General features: G+C 39.1%; 2 protein-coding genes across 5 annotated transcripts in view; both read right to left on the reverse strand.

The window, feature by feature from the left end:
- The window catches only part of LOC116318956 (probable G-protein coupled receptor 153), a 37,396-nt gene extending 29,808 nt beyond the window's left edge, over positions 1-7,588 (reverse strand). Inside the window, exon 1 of the mRNA XM_031738145.2 lies at positions 7,013-7,588. The gene's annotated coding sequence lies outside the window, so the exon portion shown is untranslated. The remainder of the gene's footprint in view (positions 1-7,012) is intronic.
- A 5,294-nt stretch (positions 7,589-12,882) lies between these two features.
- Positions 12,883-17,715, reverse strand: part of acot7 (acyl-CoA thioesterase 7) — a 49,781-nt gene continuing 44,948 nt past the window's right edge. For all 4 annotated transcript variants that reach the window (XM_031738217.2, XM_031738219.2, XM_039603905.1 and 1 more), the window contains one exon: positions 12,883-13,380. In XM_031738217.2, coding sequence (XP_031594077.1) covers positions 13,282-13,380 — 99 coding nt within the window. In that variant the 3' untranslated portion in view covers positions 12,883-13,281. The remainder of the gene's footprint in view (positions 13,381-17,715) is intronic.

Below are 17,715 nucleotides of genomic sequence, written 5' to 3' on the forward strand. Positions count from 1 at the left end.
CATCAAGGTAACATGGAGGGAAGTTAGCCAACTACTGAAGCTGGAGAAAGATGCAGATGCTAAGATGTACAGCAAGCTGTCCATGCCTGAGGCCTCGGAAACTTCTAAACAAAGACTCACAGCCTTGGCCAGCCACTTGAAGAGCCAGAGAGATAGAAGGCAGAATAAACTAGCTGTACTCTACTGAATCATCCAAGGTGTGCTCTTGGTAGCAAGGGAACAACATAAGAACTGTACCACCAAGGCTGTAGATAGAGAAGTACTGAAAGGGAGAAGGACGCAACCCATAACGGCAAAGCTCAGTGACTAGTGGATCTAAGAGCAGACCACAGCAACCTCCCCGAACAGGGACCAGTAACCATCACAGTGGCAGACATCCAAGAACTGGTCTCCAGCATAAAGAATTGGACCGTACCAGGCCCTGAAGTTGACTGTACTCCATGAGCATCTGGCAGTACAAATGAACCAGCTGCTAATCAACAAGAGACACCTGGAATGGCCAACTGAATGCCGAACAGTCCTACTCCCAAAGGATCTCCAGAACGGACTGGTCCCAACTACCAGCCAATAACCTGCCTCAGTACCACATAGAAGCCCTTGTCAGGCCTCATAGTGGCTAAGACGAACAAGCACATGGCTAAATACATGAATGGGACACAGAAAGGAATCAACAGGAATACCAGAGGTGCAAAACATCAGCTACTGGTGGACAGAATTGTTGCTCGAGATTGCAAGACCAGGCTCACCAACCTAAGCATGACCTGGATTGATACAAGAAAGCCTGTGACTCAATGCTCCACACATGGATCGTGGAATATTTAGAGCTATACAGGATTAGCAGGACTCTAAGACACTCATAGGACCCTCACCATCAAGTGTGGGATTTACCAGGGAGACGCTCTGCCCCCACTGCTCTTCTGCATAGGCCTGAACCCCTTAAGTGAGATCATTGACAAGACTGGCTATGGATACCGACTATGAAATGGAGCAACTGTCAACCATCTCCTCTCCACATGGTTGACATTGACATCTGCAGAGGGTCACGCAAGTCCTAAATAATCAGCTGAATGATAAAAACAAGATCGTGGTAATCAACACCTACGCTCTGCCGGTGGTCATGTACTCTGCTGGGATATAAGCTGGCCAAAGGAGGAGATAGAAGCCACCAAAATCAAGACAAGGAAGCTCCTGACTATGCATGAGGGGTTTTACCCCAAATCCAGCACCCTGAGACTGTCTTGAGACTGCAAGATGCTAGCAGGCAGGGCATGCATGGAATGCCAAAACCAAGTGGCTGGCATAGTATACAGGAACATCTGTGTCGAGTTTGGAATGGAAGTCCCTCGTTCAAAATGGGACACACCCCATAGGGTGGTTGAGAATGACCGAGCTAAGATCCTGAGGGACTTCCAAATACAGACAGACAAACTGGTGAGGGGTAACCACGCAGTCATAGTAGTGGTGATGTAGCTATGTCTTTCTTTACATGCTGCATAGCAACTTCATTATTAATATCTAAAAATATACATTTTTATATATACAGGAAAGAGATACATCATAAATTGGAGTCTAAGGAGCTTGGAAAGAAAAGCGTCTGGGCTTCTTTGAGTTGCTTGAAGACGTTTCACCTCTCATCCGAGAAGCTTCTTCAGTTCTAAGGGTAAATTGGTGGGGAGTCCCAGATTTAAACCCAGTGGGAGTTTCCCCCCCAAAGAGGGACAAAGGACCCCCTGATGATCCTCTACCTAATCACATGAGCCAAGGTGTGAAAGCGGGTGGGGGTCCTAATCAGCCAGGGTTTCGGGTGAGCTCATTGTGAAACCTGGCCCCACCCTATCATGTGATTTCCTGAGGTCAGATGGCCCAGGATGTGAGTGGGCGTTAAGGCGTCTGGGAAGGGATCTCAAAACTGGATTATAGATGGCAGACAGTTGGTGTCGTAAACCACCACCTCTGTTCAAAGATGGTCGCTCACAGTGGACGTAAATGGCTTCTGGATGACTGAGAACCTTCACAGACATAAATTGGACTATAATTTTTTTAAAGATTTGTTTTTAATTGACTATACTACTTTAGATATATGGAAGTAATTAAGACTTGAGTAGGTAGATAGATAAAATCAGGGGGATTTTTATCATATTATTTTTTAGCAAAGTATAAGAACAATGTGTCACAAGACAACTTGCATAAGTTCTCAAAGCTCCTCAGAGGAAGGCGCATGAAGTATGATGTTTATTAAATGTGACAAAGCTGACAGGAATGCCTATTGATGCCTAATGCCTATAAGACTGAATGGAAGTTTTATGGGGCAGCCAGAAGCTAAATTTTGAAAATCAGTGAAGGTGAGGAGAGAGTTTCTGTGTTTAGAAAGAGGCTAAAATTTGTAATCTCTCTGTACCTCTTGTTTTACCTTTATAAGAGAGCCTAGTCATAACTGGCCTGATCAATATGCTTTGTACTGAGTGTGGCAATGCACAAATACAGATAATGGAGACAACAGAAAAATTGCTAAAAGCCATTACAGGAGTACTTACTTTAACAGTGCGTTCACATCCCAACCAAAGGAGAAACCATAACTGACTGTTAGAAACATTTTAAAGCAGCTTCAGAAATTGTTGATCTACTTGGATTTCCCTTCACAACCATCTCCATGGTTTACAGAGTATGGTTCGAAAAGAGACAATATCCAGTGATTGGCAGTTCTTCAAGGGAAAATACCTTGTCGATGCCAGAGGTTAAAGGACAGTGGCCAGACAGCTTTGAGCTGATTGGAAGGCAACACTAACTCAACTACTCGTTACAAGAGAGGTATGCAGAAGACTGTCTTTGAACACACAACGTGTCAAACCTTGAAACAGCTGGGCTACAGCAGCAGAACAGACAAAGTGCCACTTCTATTTGCTGACAACAGGAAACTGAGCAAGGGCTCAAAAAATTGGACAATAGAAAAACATGGAAAAATGTTGCCTGTGTCAGCACACCAGCATGATAAAAGATCACGCTGGTGTGCTGTTTGATGTTCCTGAGACACTTGTGAGTACTGGTCTTAGCTGGGTGGCCAGCTTGTCACAGAGTAAGGAGCTGAATTTTCCATTACAGATACAACCCTTGAGGCTTTCTTCCTGTTTATGTTAAGCTACCTCCAGCTATGACTGGAGCAGGATCACTGGGCACCATATGGCAGCAGAACTAGTGTTTTTCTTGAAAACAGGCATCTACCGCAGTTTAAGCTAATCAGGTAGTAGATTAAAGCCATGCATCACATTATCAGTTTTAAATGTGTATAAGCAAACTTAAGCATCTAAAAAATATCATAATAGTAAAGATCAATATCAATAATGAACGCATCAACTACCATATAACGGTGCATGGGAAGGTGGCCAGTGTGTTGCTGTAACATTTGTATGGTAGGATCGTTGAATCAGTGATTAAGGCTGCTTGCAGTGGTGTAAAGATGTGGAAGATATTTTCTTGGTAAACTTTGGGCACTGGTATCAACTTGTTTTAGTGCGACAACCTATCTGAGTATTGTTTCTGATCGCGTTATGATCACAGTGAACCCAGCTTCTAATGACTGCATTCAACAAGAAAGCATGCCATGTTATTGAGTTCAAATCAAATCAACCTGGTTTCTTGAACATGACAAGAACGACATTCACTTTACTAAAATGGCCTCCACAGTCACCAGCAGACCAGTCAAACCCAGTACTAGCAAAGTGTACCTAATGAAGTGTTTTCTGAGTGTATAGCTTTCTCACCACAGTCAAAACCCTTTGACCACAGTAACCAGCTGTTTTCATTTACATGGCAGCCATTAGCTAACAACATCTGACAAGCCATTATGTCTTTATGAGATAAGCGCTATCACGCTGGGGCACCAGACTGAATGTCTTTCTTTACATGCTGCATAACAACTTCATTATTAATATCTAAAAATATAAATATATATATATATATATATATATATATATATATATATATATATATATATATATATATATATAAAATAAACATATTTTTAAATGTAGATTTCAATTTATGATGTATGTCTTTCATATATCTATATCTATCTATCTATCTATCTATCTATCTATCTATCTATCTATCTATAGATATATGAAAGACATACATCATAAATTGAAATCTACATTTAAAAAATATGTTTTTAAAAGACTATACTCATTTAGATATACGGAAGTAATTAAGACTTGAGTCTCATTCTAAATATATCACAGTTTTTTAAAGGCTGAAGCAGGTAAATTTAAGGTTGCGGTGCAGGGATAAAAAGATTTTCCGGTTGCTACATAAATTAGGACATAGATTCCATGTGGAACTCAGAATCAAGATTTACACCCATTTACACAAACGCTCTCACACATATGAAAGGTGGAAACTTGGGGTTCGCAGTCTTAACTAAGGATACTCCAGGTCTGTATTACCTCTTGAGTCACAGCTTCCCTAGTATGTATGAAAAACAGTTTGAAGCCAAATATCTGTACAAAATCCTGTAGTCAGCAACACTCCATAGGTGCTGTCAGTCTGAAGTTACTTACAGGCAAAACTACAGACAAGAAATATGCAAGTAAGCATAGACTCAAGCACTGAAACAACGATGATAACATGTTGTAAGCACATACCCCTTCCACTTAATCACAGCATTTCACTAATGCACAGCAGGGTGGCAGAGCTAGTTGGCAGCCGGCTCTCTAACCAGATTCTAGCCACTGTGCCAGCCCTCTTCGCATGAAGTCTCTAAACCAAGCCAGTGAAAGGCTGCCAGCTCCAGTCAGCAGAAAATAGAAAGGCCCAGAGGTGCTTTGTGCCCTTGACCTTTGAACCTCCTGCCAAGTTAAGCTAAGATCATGTATCTATTAAAGAAAAATCAATAAAAGTGGACTAATCAATAGAATTAGACCACTGTGGTTTTTGGTTGCATTGTGTGGGTATGAATAAAGAACTTTATTTGTATTCAGTTTAATTTATTTGTATTCAGCGAATAAAACTGATTTACGAGGATTAAGCCAGTTGAGACCACTTTGCTTGCATTTAGAAAATGGACAAAACAAGGACAGAATAGAAGATGTGCCATTTTCTCTTGCTTATGACCATCTATTCAAGTCAAGCTTGACACTATATTCTTCAAAACGACATGGAGTCAATACAAAAAGTAAGCTTCCCAGACTGAAACAGCACACCAGTGTGATAAAAGATTACTCCGGTGTGCTGTTTGATGTTCCTGAGACACTTGTGAATACTGGTCTTAGCTGGGTGGCCAGCTTGTCACAGAGTAAGGAGCTGAATTTTCCATTACAAATGCAACCCTTGAGGCTTTCTTCCAGTTTATGTTAAGCTACCTCCAGCTATGACTGGAGCAGGATCACTGGGCACCATATGGTAGCAGAACTAGTGTTTTTCTTGAAAACAGGCATCTGCGGCAGTTTAAGTGAATCAGGTGGTAGATTAAAGCTACACATTACACTTGTATAAGCAAAATTAAGCAGCAAGAAAAGATCATAACTGTTACACGCTATCGTCATTACCATTAATCACGACGTTACATTACCATATAATGGTGTGGAGAAAGGCGGTCAAAGTGTTGTGGGCAAGTAAAAAATAGAATAGTGTGAACACGGGCTAGCGCGGTCACAAAATGACAGAGCCGAACGTGTGACAAACAAAATGTCACACATGCCCTGCGAAACACTGAGATCTGTTGTGAGGTTTTGTGGTGTAGAAGTAACTGTCACATGCAGGCTACAGCAGTTTCTCTGGGCAGTAAAAGTGATCATTGGCTTGCATGGCCACTTTCTGACCTTTGACAGCATTCAATAGCTCCTCGGTTAATAATTCTCTCCTTTGGTTAGTGTATTAAAATAGCATTTGAAAGAATGTCATCAGATTCCTGCCAATTCTCTCTCAATATAAGGGGCTAGAGCGAAAATACACTGGTAATGCTGTTGTATATTTAATATATATATTGGACTGCACATGTTTAAAGTATAGGGCCACATTTGTTAAAAGTTATGGCTCTGGTAAGAATCTTATGAAAAACAAGAAAGTGTAGGGTTTTTTTGTCTGAAAGCTTAATTATATAAATGTGTTGAATAAATGACTTGGGAGGAAAATAACAATATAAATCAGGTATCCTAGTGGTAGAGCAGTAATTACTTTTACTTAGTTAACCCACTGTGTCACAACACTATGTCTCACAAACACAAAAAACAATAAATATTATTTAGGCTTATTTTTTAGGTTTGGAAACCAGTAAATCCACGTATATATACAGTATATACAGTATATACACTGTATACTTATATACAGCTTTTGTTTAAAAAAATGTCTGTAAAAGCACACGAAATGCATAAGATTTCACAAATCAAAACAAAAAGCAGACATGTAGAGCACAGCTTAAATTATGTTAATTTCGCACAGATCATTTTTAAAATTGCCTAAGTTTACATGCTCTCTGCAGGCCTACGTGTGAAAACCAGGGTTCAGTATTGTTTAAGTTCAACCTTGTGTCTGCACAAGTACTGTATCTAGGTTACTGTCCCTTTTACTGATGCGTTTCTTGTCAATCAGCGCCATGTGCACTAATTACCACACTTACATCACACAGATTTATTGTAGGCCTAAAAGCTGCTCGCTCTGTTAAGTTAGTGTGCTGTATAATAGTTGACAGTAGCCAGCGTAATAATTGCCATTCCATCTTTCAATTAGGCCACTTCTCCATCCGCATTTGTCTTTCAAGCGTTTTAATACCAATAAAATCCTCGATATATAGGTCAGTTCTGTACTGTGGGTCCACAGGAATGTCACGTTTCGATTCATAAATCCAGAAATACACTTTTTAGTATCACCTGTTCCTGCTGCAGGACACCACCTGTTTGGATGGAGCTCTGTTGTTCTCCTTGTTTTTTGTTTTGTTTGTTTTTTGTTTGTTTTTTTACACCTAAGCTAATCACCGGCGAGTCTGACGTAATTATAACCAGCTGTGCGGGTCTTGGCTTACCTTTCACGAGATGTTGAGGCTCCTGACTGCTCGTTGTTTCCGGGGGATGAAGACTGTCGTTCATGGCTTCAGGTCCGTTGAAGTGGCTTCCAAAGCATTTCCATCCCTGAACTGAACAGCGTCGGGAGTGTCAACAGCATCAGGTTAGAGGAATGACCTGCGAAATGAAGGATGAGAACCCGAAACGGCACATCACCACAGCTGCACTCCTCTTTTATCTTATTGCCCTCTTTTGTCTCGTTGACTGTGGAGGGGGGGGAGATAAATTATCGAGTAGTTTGGCAAAATATGTCACTTTCTTTTCCACGAAGCGGGCGGTCGACCGATAGCACGAGAACAAAAATAAAACGGTTTATTTTAGCTGAAAGGCAAAATTCTTCTTCTGTTTTCCAACACTGACGAGGCGAGCGACGGATGAGGCATGACTGCTGCGCGCTCCCGACAGTGTAGGCTCGTTCTCGTGCAGACGCTCCGTGGTCGTGGGAGTGAACCGCAATAAGAAATAATTCATGGAAAAATAGGTCGGTATTTTACCAGAGCAGAGCTGCTGTTGCGTGCTGAACATTTTCTTTGATTTTTTTACAGGCCCTGCAACCTCTGAATGAACATCAAGAGCTTACTTTCGTCAAAGGTCTCATTTGAATGAGTTAAAATAAAGATCTGATGCACTGCAAAGAGAAAACGGGGCATTGTTTTAATAGCTTACTACGGTTGAGTGTGAAAACATGCACGAAATCTAATAAATGTCGTCATTCTTAACACTTTTCAGCTGGCTCTTCTGTTATTTATATCGCGCTGATGCTCTTTTTTTTCTTCGTGCCATTCATGCTCCTTTTTAAATGGGTCTTTTAATTGACATTATACGACTTGTTACGTAAGCCTCCTTCCTTGGATGATTCTGTAAGAGCGGCTTTCCTCCCGCAGGGTGAAGATTGTACCCAGTGAGAAAACTGATAGGCCCTACATGAGAGAAGAGACACAGAGGTCCCCGTTGCCTTGGTTTTTGCCACTAGTGTAAAGATTATTTTTCATTTATTCGCCGGATGGTCTGAAAAGCAGTGCACAGCCTCCCAGCTTCCCATTCATTAAAACAGATACACAAAACCACACCTGGGAGCTGCCCGTGCAGGGCACAGCCAGACTGTTCAGTGATGAAGTACCTTTTAAAAAAGCTTCTCCAGACACTGAGTCAGGATTTCTTCACAGCTGATCCAGTCACCACTTAGAGCATTTACATGTTTATGGCTCACAATATAGTCACGTTTTAAACTGGTAGTTCATTGTTAAAGGTAGCCATGTTGTATTTGGAGTATTTATTTTGGACCAGCTTTCCTTTTCTTAGTCTTGCCTTTGCACAAGCACGTACTCCATCAAATAGCTAACATTTCTCAGATTTATTATCCAGACTGTGTTGTTTCTGTTGCACTATGATCTGCTAAATTAAAATGTAATCCTTGCAGCTGTAGTGTATTTTTTTCCTCAATCGAGAATTTCATAAAATTCCCATAAAAGAGTTTAAATAAGAATATAATATATATATAGTTATATTTATTTGACCTGTGTTCCCGGTGAATAAAGTATTATCTTTTGGTAGAGCTGCAACTATATACGTCAATATATAAATCCTCATGTTGTACTTCTGTATGACAAGTATGTCCGTACAAGCAAATCATAAGAGTGAGTAATCAAAAAGACTGACAACTGCAATTTATCATGCAGAAAAACGCTTGGCCTGCCTTGCTTCCTGCGCTACTGTATGATATAATGCTCATTGAGGCATTGGAAAATTAAAACATTTTATTTTAGAAGAGCAGTAGCTAAGCTTGCCAAAATGTTAATTTTACACAACTTAGCTATATAATTAGTTTTTGCTACAATTTCTTTCACTAGTTTCAGTGCTACTGTTGCAGATCATGGTTGCTGTTTAAAGCACCAGGTTTTAAGAGACTATGATCCAGAAAATCATCACAAAAATAACTCGATTTTACTGGGATAAACTGGAGATTTTATATAAGCCTGCCTGGCTGACTGAGCGCTCATGTTGCTCACCATGTTGGATTTTACTAGCTGTTTCTAGAGATGTGGCTGAATTCCTTAACTAGAACTGAAGGTAATTTAAGCAGCCTATTCCAAGTTGAAACTATTCATTCATCTATTCAAGTTGGAATAGGCAACAACCATTTGCTATTCAAAGCAAATGGAATTTCACCATTTCACGGTGAACCTTTGAATATAAAAACTGCTTTGACTGCATTTCTTGACCAGGTAAAAGAAAGAAAGAAAGAAAGAAAGTTACAGCTAAATCGGTTCATTTACAGCTCATAAAACGTTTGCACACAGTGCGTAGATAAAGACTAAAGAACTATGACTGTGTAAACACTACAGCACTGCATTGTGTACATGTTTTACTTTGTAAAGGTCTGGTAAGGGGATGATTCTACATTCACTGAGTCTCCTTGTCTGCGTTAGGCTTTCTCAAAACTTCAAACAGCAGTAGCAGAAGAAAAGGCACATTTGACGAAAAACACCCGGAGAAGATGGAAACACGATAAAAGAAGAGAAGCTGATTGTGTTATGATTCATGGGAGAGAAGAGCTGAATAGATACATCACAGACAGATCTAACTACAAGTGAGCTTAATGAAAGCTGATACAAACTTCCAAGATCATTCTAATCCTTTTCTAAAAACAGAGGAAGTACACGGAAGGTCAAACAGAAGGTAAACAGATGAGCAAAGAGGCAAAACTATGTGCATACTGTTCTGACTGGACACAGGTGACATTAGCGAGAGCAGGGCACACAGTCACATGAAGAAAAGGAAGCAAAAACAGATAATCAGTATGTGGCTCTGGGTGGTTTTTGGCTAAAAAACCTGGGAATTCTACAATATTATGGCTTCTACTTGGAGCGCAGGTGCTGCATCTTAAATATGATGCATTAAAGAAAAAAATGGTGTACCTCACTTATGTCTAAACTCTGGTTTCAATCCTGCTTGGATACAGGGGGGAGCAAATCTTGATAATAAGACAGGCAGTAACTGAAACAAAAAGACAGGGAACAGAGGAAACTACAGGAAAGCACACAAGTGACTTGAAAATAAGATTAGAAACAACTAAAGGATACAATAGAGACCACAACAGATATCTATGTGTGTGTGCGTGCATGCATGCAACTAGTATGTGTGTGTGTGCAAAAACACAGAGAATAAAGAAGAGGAAATGAACAAAATGAGATGGCATGTGCACTTTTAAAGTAAATGGCACAATTTGATTAACAAATGTGTCCAAAGCATAATTTTAGAGAACAACAGTGTTACATTTGAACAGCGTGGCTCAGCTGGAGCACACCCAAATCTACCTTTACTTCACAGACTCTTTGGTATGTTCATTATTAACTTGTCAGGGTAAAATGAGTCAGGACTGATTCAGTGGGTGCATGAATTAGCAACCCATTTATAAACACTACAGTGGGCATCAATTAATGCTAGGCTGTTGGCTTTTGGAAAACAAATCCGGCTTAGTTTGAATAATTTGTGATTTGATTTCTGTAACAAAATCTGGAATTTGTTACTTGGTGTGAAGATGCATGCAGGTGTAACCTGTTACTGATGCTGTTTTAGACTCAAGTAAACCCATCATCAGTACTGGACATGGCAAGGGAGCTTGAGTTTGTGTGATGCTAGGTGACCTGGAAGTAAAAAGTAACAGAAGGCATTCCCGCCCACTGGCTTCAGTGTCACTGGGCTGCCCCATCTACCACCGTCAGCTCCAAGATATGTAGGCACAGGCACAGCATCTTTTTAATACTTAATGCTATTTTCAGTGTCCTATCGATGTGCTCTCTCAACTTTTCCAGGCTGGCCACCACTCTGTGCATCAAAGTTTGTGTGCCTTACACTCAAAGGTAGCCAAATTTAGTTGTACCCCAAAAGGTCCACTGTGGCTGTAAAAACAAAAAAGGGAGGTTCCAAGCTAGACAAAGCATGATCCATCACCTACTCCTCCGCAAGGAAAGCCCTGCTGGCTCCAAGCCCAGATTACACAGGATGGTTGAATGTAATGCTCATAACTCAGTTCTTTGAAAATGTTCCAAGGAAGAGTTTTTTTTTCAGACATTTTGCTGTTAAAGTCTTTTGTTCTTACACGTCAGCAGCTTTTGCCAACAAACTTAGCAGAAACGTTGTCTCATGCAAATATTGACAGGCATATTTACAAGCGTGACCCTGAAGTGCAATAAGCACATTGTTCAGGTTACAGAGTTTTGTCTCACGTGTGAAATCAAGGCCTCGCTGCAAGAAAATGACTGACGAGAGATTCTTGAGCTGTGAGCACAACGAGCAGAAAATGCAAAGGAGGCCACTCAGCAATAAAGCCAAGAGTCTTCTGAGCACCACCTCGCTTTATCATTTATCCTTTCCTCAAAGTACTTAATGGTTCTTGTGCCGCACCAGAGGATCATTCATCTAAGTAGCCTCTGCACGGGGATACAGCGGTGAGAGCACTGCTGTGCTTTCATTTATATATGACATGCAAATATGATATCAGATTTTGGTTTTCATTCAATGTTTCTGTAATTCTCAGTGAGAAAACAAGTTTGGCATATAGCCTCATTCATGTTTTTAACATATTAAATATATACTGTAGGTTTATGTCAGTCAGACACAGAATTTATCTTCATTAAAAGCACCCTGTTGCTGTTGGTGCTAGCTGAAAGAGAAACATCTATTTCAGATAATGTCATTGTCATGATACTGTACGTATGGCGAATGCTTTTCCATGAGTTCATATTTCTCGGAAGTCTCGTCTTACCGTATGACATGCATACTGTCTCACTGTATTGTTTTCTGCCTTCCTGTGCTCGCCTCCTCTCACAAGACGCTTCTGCATAACTAGGGTTAAAAATAGATATAGCCCCCAGTGCAGCTTGGGCCTAACTTTATTTTCATGGGGGAAATGAAAAGCACACATACTCTGTTGGCTGGAGGGACAGAGAATAACCTTCATGATCCAATGACAAATCATTTTCTGTCCATGTCAGAAAAGCAGTATGAGGAGGAACAAAGGTCTAAAGAAAAGAAAACTTACAAATCTTTAGACTTTTGTCTCTGTCTGAGCTTCCACATTGGACTTTAATAATCTTCAGTTTCACTTTGGTTTTGATCTGAAATTAGTCCCTGTCGTCCAGTGCGCAGCCTTGCCTACACCTCTTGATGAATCTGATTCTGGTCTAACATGAAATAAAATCCAAAAGAAAAAAATGAAATATAAATACCATGGTATTTATGGCTAGTTAATGATCGCAGGGTTCAGTCTTGGCATGGCCATATAGCCATGGCCATGGCAATATTGATTTCTCACTGGCCCGATTTATCCTTCTGATTTTACCTTGTGCACACACGCACTTACAAAGGACACATGAAAAGACACTAATAGAGACATTTTTTCTAGTTCAGTTTGTTTATCAGACAATGACGAATTTTCAAATGTCATCTGGAGACAAAGAGAACAATGTGGGTACAAGAGGGAACAAAGGAGACAGACAGGTAAATAAAGAGAAACTCAGGAGCAAGAAAGCAACATTATGGGAGAATGGAATTGGATGAGAAGAGGTCGTAAGGAGGAGAGGGAAAAGAGAGTATGGTAAGGCATAGTGTGACAGACAGGCAAAGCAGGGTGAGAGCAGAGAGGAAGTGGGAGGGGGGATGTGGGAGAGATGCAAGTTGAGTCAAAACCCCCAAGCTCCGCTGATTTCTCTGTGAAAGACACAGTGCTGAAAAGATGGATAGCGTGTGCCCTCTGTGCCAAGGCATGCCCAAGACAATGACATCACCATCATCAAACTAGCAAGGACACAAGGCGAGAGCCCCAGACTAGCACTTGGATCTTTTATTCATTATTACTCACTCGCTTATTCATCAGTTTCCTTGTGCTCAGATTATCACTTTACACTGACATGATAATTAAGTCTTCAGATCTTCCACAAACAAAATAGTACTCTTCTACACAGAGACAGGAGACAGCGATTCAAAAAAAAAAAACAGTCTTCATACGTCATTAAAATTCTCTCCAAAATAAATTATGTACTCTTACATACATATACAGTATATGTGGATACTTTGGTGTAGCACAGGAAAAATAATAATCACAGGTTCAGGTTCAACAGAAAGCAATAATCATAAAGCAGAAAATGTTTACTTTGTTTCCTTCACACTACATATTGTGTGGGGTTAATGTATTGTCGCTGCAGGTGTTAAATTCTGAGTGGCGGCGTCACTGCCTGCGCGTCTTATCTGACAGTCTCTTCTCTTTATTTTGGAGGTAACGTGCTTTCCCCTCGTCGAAACGTCTCTGCTCATCCTCGCCTTCAACCTAGAGGAAAAGAAAACAGACAAAAATATTTGTTTTCAGACACATCTATCATCTACACACAGGAATGTTTCCCCTCTAATTATTATATTAACCGTGGGGATGAAGCTCTGATCTAATTGACTTGACAGTGCTGCTGAAATTGCCATTCGTCTTCTAGGTGAAATATAGAACAAATGAGTCTGACTCTAGGCTTGTAAGGACCCAGCATGATATACAAAATATATGAAGAAGACTACATATAAGTGAAGTTGAGTGAAACCACATGTGACATATGCAGAACTCTACCACATATGAAATTTCTGCATTTTAAAGGTGTGTGAATGCATTTATCGCCAGCAACACATTTTATATTAATGCAACACTAATGGCAAGACTGAAGAATGGTGATGAGTCAGCTGATCAGGTTGTCCATGAATCCATTTTCTGGTCATAGTAACAACTGCTACTCGCAAGGTTAGACACAACCTGATAATTAAGTAAATAATGCAGTAAAAGTACATAAAGGGCAATTCCTGTAATTTGTGGTGAGTGTTAGCCTCTCAACTCATGGCATCATCTCATCAAACCTTCTCTTGACCAACCTTGACCGCACATTTCCATGATAGTGTGTTCTATGCACAGTGCCAGTGCAGTATTATTGATGTAGCAGGCATCTGGAGACACTCTATAGATTTACAGCTGTTATGAATCATTTTTACTGTTTAATTCTGTGCAGTTGTTTGTTTTGAAGCTAAATGTGGCTGCTGGTTTATAGGAGTAAGCACTTGATGTTCTGTACAGTTTAAATAGACTGTTGGCCAACCTTATGATTTGCAACAATACCACCACCAGTGATCATGTCACACTTTCTTTGAAGGTGCTGACTGATTTCTCCTTTCCTTATCTTCAAAACGCTGTAACAAAGCAGGGTACGTGAACATGTTTGTATTTCATATATAAAGCGTACTGTAAGTGAACGCTAGAGCTAATGACATGTTCTGATGGAGGCTCTTTGCTGCGTACACACCAGGTGGTTGGCAGATTCAAGAGCACCTGCCACTCACACAAACAGGGTGCAAAACTGACAGATGGCACCTTAAATTTAAGGAGAGAGCAGGGTGGTAACAAACATGACAAAACATAATGCCGGGGACAAGCCCAAGGGGGTCATTACTCAAATGTGACGAGAATATTAAAACAGTGGCGCTGAGCTACAAACACAACACCAGTGGGAATATCTTATCTGTAGAACAGGTTCAGGAGCATACAGCTGTAATATTGGTGTGTTTGTTGTATGGCAGTTATATAACAGTCAACATACTGCTCAGTCAGTTTTGCTTTTGCCATTCAACTGAAAGTAATGGATAATTCCAGTTCATTGAGTTTGAAAAGAGAGAGAGAGGGGGAAAGAACAAGTTTTTCAGAAAAATAATATACACACATATAATATACAATATCTGGGCGCCATGTAATATAACCAAGGAACTGACAAGTCATGACCATAAAAATGATTACTTATGTATCTTACATATTCACATACTTAATACCTGCTGAAAACAACATACTGTGCATCTGTACATAATGTAAAATGTAAACGTGGTTCCGTTCAGTCAGAATATCTACACAGGTAGGTGAATAGGCTGCAAAAAGAGTGAAAAAAATTAAAAACACAAATAAAATTATTTATAATTATATAAGGTGTGTGTATTTATATAAGTGATTACTGGTGTGATGAAGTTCCAACTGGGTTGAGATGGGTTACAGACTGCGAGTTACAGAATCAGGCAGGGTGGGTCAGATCAACTCTAAACAAGCTTAGCCATTGCTTTACACCCCAAACAGGAACCAAATGTAGCGCACTGTGATTGTAATGGCCTCATATATGCATGCATACATTGTTGAACAACGTTGATCCCATTTTTCCATTTTTGCATCAAATGTTCCCATGTTTTAAAAATTTCAAGGTCTATATTTTACTACTACTAATACTACTATTACTACTACTGTTACTACTGTAGTATGATGATCTTTCTATAATGCAATGACACAATTAAAAGGTTTTGAAATGTTTTAGCAAAACTTAATTTATGTAATCCATTTCTTTATGGTGAAAAAAGCATGACTTAAGTTGCATTATTAAAAATTTAATTATTAGACATAAGTAAGCACAATTAAAACAACATTTGAGTTAAGGACCACAAATAATATAAAACAGTTAAACGCAGCAGTCAGCAGTAAAAATGAAAATGAAGAACTACCAGAGTAAATAAAACGATTATGAGATTATGAGCAGAACATATGCACACAACGTTCTGCTGTTTTATGAAAAAAATGCATTGCAAAGTTTACTATATTTAAGTGTCTGTACATTAACTAACTGTTAAATGTACAGATGTTCCAGCGGCATCTGTAGCGTCTTAACTGGTATCTCTGTGGTGGCTAAAAATTAGCATATTATCTTTTTTTGTATTCTACAAGCTACAAGTCTATCCCCGCCACCATAGGGCGAGGCGCAGGGTAAACCCTGAACAGGTCGTCAATGTGACGCTGGGCTTATTTCTGACGTATCTGTTTAATATCTATTAGCATACTCTATAACCAATGAATTTCATTTCTATTCATTTAATTAAGTATTTGTAAATATGTGCCCTTATATATACAAATACTTTTTTATTTAGTGGTTATTCATTTTCTTCACGTAAGACAAATATACTGACATATATTTAATTTTCAAGTCACAGTTACTCAGTTAAATGGTGTTTCCTTCCTCGCTGTTATACAGTTTATTATAAAGGTGGTTACAAATGGTTGCCTGTTGCAATGTTGGAAGGCAGACAAATACACAAACATGACCTATAATGTCATAATTCCTTTTGTCTAACTCTGTGGACAATCTATTGCCTAGCCTAACAATTCATTGAGTGCATTAATGAGACAGAGGCATCTTGCTCTATCTAGTTAACACTTTGAGCTGTGCAGGGAGCTGCATTATAGCATTATTGAAATAACCCCCAACAAGGTGATTTAGGATCCTAACACCAATTAGAGGGTTATAAATCATCCTTCTTGAACAGGCTGGAACAATCCAAAGACATTATTGTTTATTTATTTAAGTCTGAAAAACTGCAGCCATGATATCAAAGCTAAAGAAAAAAAAAACATGTTTACATGGTGAGACTATTTATGATAAGACAGAACCGTAAGGACGTCAAATTAATTTAAAAAATGAATTAATATATTTTATTTAACTTTTTTAAAGAATAAAAATTGTACTAGTAAATAGTAAAAATCACTCTTTTTGAAACCATATCGATGTACGGCTTGAGATGAGTTAACAAACCAGCAAAACGAAACTGTATACCTTACTGCTGCTGATGAATCATAGCTGCAGACTGTCTGACAATGACAGCTAAAAATGATTCTGGCAGGAAAAATGTGAGATTCGCTGTCTGGCTGAAGAAGAGATTTATGTAAGCATTGACTATTAACATACCAAAGGTTGTTAAAATAAAATAATAATTATTATAAAACATTTTTAACGTGCAATTTTTGCTGCACAGCTTGAAATTGATTTGAACTAATTACATGAATATTTTGTTATTGAATAATTGATTTATATTTCCAGATACCAATTTGTACATTTAGCTTACCCAAACAGTAAAAACAAATTCCTGATCACTGTTCAAACCTTGTTTTTTTAGCCTTATTACTTAATAGTCAGTAATTACAATAATAATATTACTAATAATAATAATATGCACATATGGCCCGTGCACATCCATCTACACACATTACCACAGGTTACATGTGTCGTGCATATGTTAACCATTATGTTGATTACATTTGCATAACTCAATAAGGCAATTCATTTTCTTATTAAGGTCCTTGTTGTGTTCTCAAGTAATTTGTCTTCACTACAGAAATAAAGCAGAAATATCCTTGCAAAAACCAGCATGCTTGTTATATTGTATTTAAGGCAAATGCCTATACTCCAGCAGTGTCAAGTGACAATCACTACATGTATTGGCATTCGGGTAAACTGAACTATTTCATGTTTCATCAAGGTTATTTATCTTTACAATAAGAATGATATCTGACCCTAGCTGTTGAAAAGACTCAGCGTCTACGGCCATACAAGAAACTTGTTTTTGGTTTTTGGTAAACTAAATACTAAAAAAAAAATCTGCAAACATCTAAAGGTTAACAGGGCTGTCCTTAAATTCCCATCTATTCTGTTCATCAATCAAAGTACTGAACAAACAAAAAAATTGATTGTGACTGTTAAATCATCATTTTGTTCAGCATAAGAGTTTGTCCCTGTGTTGGTGCTCACCGAAAAGTCAGAAAATTACTCAT

Source organism: Oreochromis aureus, linkage group 20 (assembly GCF_013358895.1).
Source record: "Oreochromis aureus strain Israel breed Guangdong linkage group 20, ZZ_aureus, whole genome shotgun sequence".
Classification (NCBI taxonomy): Eukaryota; Metazoa; Chordata; class Actinopteri; order Cichliformes; family Cichlidae; genus Oreochromis; species Oreochromis aureus.